The sequence below is a fragment of the Staurois parvus genome, unplaced genomic scaffold (genome assembly GCF_062004578.1).
Source record: "Staurois parvus isolate SC_StPar_1 unplaced genomic scaffold, SC_StPar_1.0 ptg001053l, whole genome shotgun sequence".
NCBI classification, from domain to species: domain Eukaryota; kingdom Metazoa; phylum Chordata; class Amphibia; order Anura; family Ranidae; genus Staurois; species Staurois parvus.
The window spans coordinates 193,288-200,407 of record NW_028318849.1 but is presented as its reverse complement, the minus strand read 5'-3'; the positions used below and the strand labels follow the sequence as shown (position 1 = coordinate 200,407).

The 7,120-nt window shown below is 53.3% G+C and overlaps 1 protein-coding gene across 2 annotated transcripts in view; it reads left to right on the top strand.

Annotated features, from left to right (window-relative positions):
- The first annotated feature begins 966 nt into the window (after window positions 1-966).
- Window positions 967-7,120, top strand: part of CLCN6 (Cl-/H+ antiporter 6) — a 105,059-nt gene continuing 98,905 nt past the window's right edge. The window contains exon 1 of one of the 2 annotated variants that reach the window (XM_089658143.1): window positions 967-1,268. In XM_089658143.1, the coding sequence (XP_089514269.1) occupies window positions 1,194-1,268 (75 nt within the window). In that variant the 5' untranslated portion in view covers window positions 967-1,193. The remainder of the gene's footprint in view (window positions 1,269-7,120) is intronic. The other variant, XM_089658142.1, reaches the window with a different exon arrangement.

The window sequence follows — 7,120 nt, the reverse complement described above, 5'->3', positions numbered from 1 at the left end:
CCAGGTGTCGGTATATCCCTTTCCCGTGACCCCAGGTGTCGGTATATCTCTTTCCCGTGACCCCAGGTGTCGGTATATCCCTTTCCCGTGACCCCAGGTGTCTGTATGTCGCTGTCCCGTGACCCCAGGCGTCGGTATGTCCCTGTCCCGTGACCCCAGGCGTCTGTATGTCGCTGTCCCGTGACCCCAGGCGTCGGTATGTCCCTGTCCCGTGACCCCAGGCGTCTGTATGTCGCTGTCCCGTGACCCCAGGCGTCTGTATGTCGCTGTCCCGTGACCCCAGGCGTCTGTATAGCGCTGTCCCGTGACCCCTGGTGTCGGTATAGCGCTGTCCCGTGACCCCAGGTGTCGGTATAGCGCTGTCCCGTGACCCCAGGTGTCGGTATAGCTTTGTCCCGTGACCCCAGGTGTCGGTATAGCGCTGTCCCGTGACCCCAGGTGTCGGTATAGCGCTGTCCCGTGACCCCAGGTGTCGGTATAGCTTTGTCCCGTGACCCCAGGTGTCGGTATAGCGCTGTCCCGTGACCCCTGGTGTCGGTATAGCGCTGTCCCGTGACCCCATGTGTCGGTATAGCGCTGTCCCGTGACCCCTGGTGTCGGTATGTCGCTGTCCCGTGACCCCAGGTGTCGGTATGTCGCTGTCCCGTGACCCCTGGTGTCGGTATAGCGTTGTCCCGTGACCCCAGGTGTCGGTATAGTGCTGTCCCGTGACCCCAGGGGTCAGCATTGTCCCCAGGGACTACAATTTCCAGCATTAACCCCGCCCAACCTACAGAAGCATTGACGTCATGCTGGGATTTATAATTCTCCGCTATCTGCATTACCATACCGTATCGACACACGGTACATTTAATTAATGGAGAGGCGGGGCTGAACACAGATGGTACCGCCCCCAGTACACCCCGCCCCTTCCAGACCCCCTCCAACAGTGGGACAAGCGTCTCATTAACCCGTGTACTGCCGAGTCCGTCTTGCCTTCTCCCGGCACACCACCACTAGATCAGACGGGCATCGTGCACGCGCATTAAGGATCCTGTGACCATGATAAGTCCGTACAGCGACATGTCCGGCTCCTGTCCGTACAGAAGGGTCATGTGACGTGCGGTGGGAGGGATTTTCCGTGGATTGTACACAGGGACGGGGGCTCGCTGCTGGACCCACGTGACAGGCGGCTGGCTGAGGGGTGCGGGAAGATGGCGGCCTGCGGGGGAGACGTGTGCTGCTGTTGCTGTTGTGGGGAGAGGGAGAGCCGCACCCCGGAGGAGCTGGTGAGAGGGTGTCACCCCCCCATCGCACCCAGCCTGCATCTGTCACCGCCCATCACACCCCTCTATTGTGTTCTGTCACAGCTGACACCCCCAGACCAAAATACACCCCATTATATCCCACCATACACCCATTACACCTGACACCCCCTGACCAAAATACACCCCATTATATCCCACCATACACCCATTACACCTGACACCCAGACCAGTGTACACCCCTTATATCCCATCACACCCATCATAACCTGCACACGCCCGTTACACCTGACACCATCCAACCAATGTACATCTAATCTGCTGAGACCTGACACCACCCATCATACCCCGCCTACATCCATCATAAACCGCCTACCCCCATCACACCCCAACATACCCTGCCTACCCCCATCACACCCCGCCTACCCCCATCACACCCCAACATACCCCGCCTACATCCATCACACCCCGCCTACCCCCATCACACCCCAACATACTCCGCCTACATCCATCACACCCAGCCTACTCCCATCATACCCCATCACACTCCGCCTACATCCATCACACTCCGCCTACCCCCATCACACCCCAACATACCCCGCCTACATCCAGCACACCCCGCCTACCCCTATCACACCCCAACATACTCTGCCTACATCCATCACACCCCGCCTACATCCATCATACCCCGCCTACCCCCATCACACCCCAACATACCCCGCCTACATCCAGCACACCCCGCCTACCCCTATCACACCCCAACATACTCTGCCTACATCCATCACACCCCGCCTACATCCATCATACCCCGCCTACCCCCAACATACCCCGCCTACATCCATCACACCCTGCCTACCCCCATCACACCCCAACATACTCCGCCTACATCCATCACACCCCGCCTACCCCCATCACACCCCAACATACTCTGCCTACATCCATCACACCCCAACATACGCTTCCTACATCCATCACACTCCAATATACCCCACCTATGCCCATCACACCCCAACGTATCCCGCCTACACCCATCCCATATACCCCGCCTACAGCCATCCCACCCCAACATACCCCGCCTACAGCCATCCCACCCCAACATACCCCGCCTACATCCATCACACCCCAACATACCCCGCCTACATCCATCACACCCCGCCTACCCCCATCACACCCCAACATACTCCGCCTACATCCATCACACCCCAACATACTCCGCCTACATTCATCACACCCCAACATACACCGCCAACACCCATCACACTCCAATATACCCCACCTATACCCATCACATCCCAACATATCCCGCCTACAGCCATCCCACCCCATATACCCCGCCTACATCCATCCCACCCCAACATACCCCGCCTACATCCATCACACCCCAACATACCCCGCCTACATCCATCACACCCCGCCTACCCCCATCACACCCCAACATACTCCGCCTACATCCATCACACCCCAACATACTCCGCCTACATCCATCACACCCCAACATACGCCGCCAACACCCATCACACTCCAATATACCCCACCTATACCCATCACACCCCAACATATCCCGCCTACAGCCATCCCACCCCATATACCCCGCCTACAGCCATCCCACCCAAACATACCCCGCCTACATCCATCACACCCCAACATACCCCACCTACATCCATCACACCCCGCTTACCCCCATCACACCCCAACATACTCCGCCTACATCCATCACACCCCAACATACGCCTCCTACATCCATCACACCCCAAAATACGCCGCCAAAACCCATCACACTCCAATATACCCCACCTATACCCATCACACCCCAACATATCCCGCCTACAGCCATCCCACCCCATATACCCCGCCTACATCCATCACACCCCAACATACCCCTGCCTACATCCATCACACCCCAACATACCCCACCTACATCCATCACACCCCGCTTACCCCCATCACACCCCAACATACTCCGCCTACATCCATCACACCCCAACATACGCCTCCTACATCCATCACACCCCAAAATACGCCGCCAAAACCCATCACACTCCAATATACCCCACCTATACCCATCACACCCCAACATACCCCGCCTACAGCCATCACACCCCAACATTCCCATCACACCCCAACATACTCCGGCTAAAACCATCACACCTCACCTACAACCATCATACCCTGCCTACAGCCATCACACCCCAACACACCCTGCTTACAGCCATCACACCTCGCCTACAGCCAACTTACATCGCCTACCCCCATTGCACCCCAACATACCCCGCTTACATCCATCACACCCCAATATACCCCGTGTACACCCAACATACCCCGTGTACACCCATCACACTTTGTCAGCACCTCTCAACACAGATCCCACCCTGCTATACTCTACATACACCCATCACATAAACACTTCAGCACCTCTCATCACCCATCACATCCAGCTTGCACCCATCTTAACCTATATACTCCCCATCATACCCCGTTTACACCCATCACCCTCTGCCTGCTGCTAAGGCCTCCCATCTTACTCCATCATACCCTGTATACACACATCACACCAATCCTGCGCTGTCACTACCCCTTTACACTCTATTTGCACCACCCATCACTATGCCACCTATCCCCCCCCCCCCCAATTATATATACAACAATCACATCCTTCATACACCTGTCCACCCTCCCATGTCAAACAACCACCTTTGGTACATGCTCCCCCATACAATCCACCATTTAAATCTGTTATTCATTTAAGTTGCCTAGTATAAAGGTAATTATAAATTTCCTGTGTTAGCCTTCCCTTTCTTCATCACACCCCATTGTACAGCCCGTCCTCATTCTTCCCAAGCTCCTCATTATTCTTCCAGAGTTCCTCCACATCTTTTCCAAACTTCTCCTTCTTCCCGAGTTAATTCTCATTCCCTCATCATTCTTCCCAAGCTCCTCATCATTCCCCTTGAGCTTCTTCTAGATCCTCTGCATTCCCAACCTGCTCATTCAACCATCATTCTTCATGAGCCCTGCCTCCTCCTTCACGAGCTCTTACTCATTCCACCATCATTCTTCTAAAGCTCCTCCTGTGCTTCTCCTCCCCCTTCCGAGCTTCCTCTCACCCTTCCCGAGCTCCTCATCATTCCTTTCAAGCTCGTTTTCCTCTTTCCTGAGCTTCTCCTCATTCCCCCATCATTCTTCTTGTGCTCCTGCACATTCCACCATCATTCTTCTCAAGCTCCTCCTGAGCTTCTTCTCATTGTTCCCGAGCTTATCGTTCCTCCAACATTCTTCCTGAGCCCTTCCATCATTCTAAGCTCTTCCTTATTCTTCCCGAGCTGCTCCTCCGTCACTCTTCTCGAGCTGCTCCTCCGTCACTCTTCCCGAGCTGCTCCTCCGTCACTCTTCCCGAGCTGCTCCTCCGTCACTCTTCCCGAGCTGCTCCTCCGTCACTCTTCCCGAGCTGCTCCTCCGTCACTCTTCCCGAGCTGCTCCTCCGTCACTCTTCCCGAGCTGCTCCTCCGTCACTCTTCCCGAGCTGCTCCTCCGTCACTCTTCCCAAGCTGCTCGTAAGCTCCTTCTCATCCCACTCAAGCTGACCCTCATTCATCCATCATTTTTCATGAGCCCTTTCTCCTTCTTCAAGAGCCCCTTTTCCTCTTTCCTGAGCTACTACTCATTCCGCCATCATTCTTCTCAAGCTCCTCCTGAGCTTCTCATTCTTCCTGAGCTCCTTCTCATTCCTCCATCACTCTTCCTGAGCTTTTCCATCATTCTTCCTAATCTCCTCATCATTCCTCCATCATTCTTCCCGAGCTCCTCTTCATTCCTCCATCATTCTTTCCGAGCTCCTCTAAATTCCTCCATCATTTTTTTCGAGCTCCTCCTCATTCCTCCATCATTCTTCCCGAGCTCCTCCTCATTCCTCCATCATTCTTCCCGAGCTCCTCCTCATTCCTCCATCATTCTTCCCGAGCTCCTCCTCATTCCTCCATCATTCTTCCCGAGCTCCTCCATCATTCTTCCCGAGCTCCTCCTCATTTGTCCATCATTCTTCCCAATCTCCTCCTCATTCCTCCATCATTCTTCCCGAGCTCTTCCATCATTCTTCCCAATCTCCTCCTCATTCCTCCATCATTCTTCCCGAGCTCCTCCATCATTCTTCCAGAGCTCCTCCATCATTCTTCCCGAGCTCCTCCATCATTCTTCCCGAACTCCTCCATCATTCTTCCCGAGCTCCTCCCTCATTCTTCCCGAGCTCCTCCATCATTCTTCCCGAGCTCCTCCATCATTCTTCCCGAGCTCCTCCATCATTCTTCCCGAGCTCCTCCATCATTCTTCCCGAGCTCCTCCATCATTCTTCCCAATCTCCTCATTCCTCCATCATTCTTCCTGAGCTCCTCCATCATTCCTCTATCATTCTTCCCAAGCTCCTCCTCATTCCTCCATCATTCTTCCCAAGCTCCTCCTCATTCCTCTATCATTCTTCCCGAGCTCCTCCATCATTCTTCCCGAGCTCCTCCATCATTCTTCCCGAGCTCCTCCATCATTCTTCCCGAGCTCCTCCATCATTCTTCCCGAGCTCCTCCATCATTCTTCCCGAGCTCCTCCAACATTCTTCCCGAGCTCTTCCATCATTCTTCCCGAGCTCTTCCATCATTCTTCCCAATCTCCTCCTCACTCCTCCATCATTCTTCCTGAGCTCTTCCATCATTCTTCCCAATCTTCTCCTCATTCCTCCATCATTCTTCCCAATCTTTTTCTCATTCTTCCCAATCTCCTCCTCACTCCATCATTCTTCCCGAGCTCCTCCTCATTCCTCCATCATTCTTCCCGAGCTCCTCATTTCTCCATCATTCTTCCCGAGCTCCTCCTCATTCTTCCATTATTATTATTATACAGGATTTATATAGAGTCAACAGTTTGCTCAGCGCTTTACAATATAACGGGAGACAATACAGTTCAATACAAGAGGGTTAGGAGGGCCTGATCCTTGTAGTTTACAATCCTCCATAATTCTTCCCAAGCTCCTCCTCATTCCTCCATCATTCTTCCCAAGCTCCTCCTCATTCCTTCATCATTTTTCCCGAGCTCTTCCATCATTCTTCTCAATCTCCTCATTCCTCCATCATTCTTCCTGAGCTCCTCCATCATTCTTCCTGAGCTCCTCCATCATTCTTCCCGAGCTCCTCCATCATTCTTCCCGAGCTCCTCCATCATTCTTCCCAATCTCCTCATTCCTCCATCATTCTTCCTGAGCTCCTCCATCATTCCTCTATCATTCTTCCCAAGCTCCTCCTCATTCCTCCATCATTCTTCCCAAGCTCCTCCTCATTCCTATATCATTCTTCCCGAGCTCCTCCATCATTCTTCCCGAGCTCCTCCATCATTCTTCCCGAGCTCCTCCATCATTCTTCCCGAGCTCCTCCATCATTCTTCCCGAGCTCCTCCATCATTCTTCCCGAGCTCCTCCATCATTCTTCCCGAGCTCCTCCATCATTCTTCCCGAGCTCTTCCATCATTCTTCCCGAGCTCTTCCATCATTCTTCCCGAGCTCTTCCATCATTCTTCCCAATCTCCTCCTCACTCCTCCATCATTCTTCCTGAGCTCTTCCATCATTCTTCCCAATCTTCTCCTCATTCCTCCATCATTCTTCCCAATCTTTTTCTCATTCTTCCCAATCTCCTCCTCACTCCATCATTTTTCCCGAGCTCCTCCTCATTCCTCCATCATTCTTTCCGAGCTCCTCCTCATTCCTCCATCATTCTTCCCGAGCTCCTCATTTCTCCATCATTCTTCCCGAGCTCCTCCTCATTCTTCCATTATTATTATTATACAGGATTTATATAGAGTCAACAGTTTGCTCAGCGCTTTACAATATAACGGGAGACAA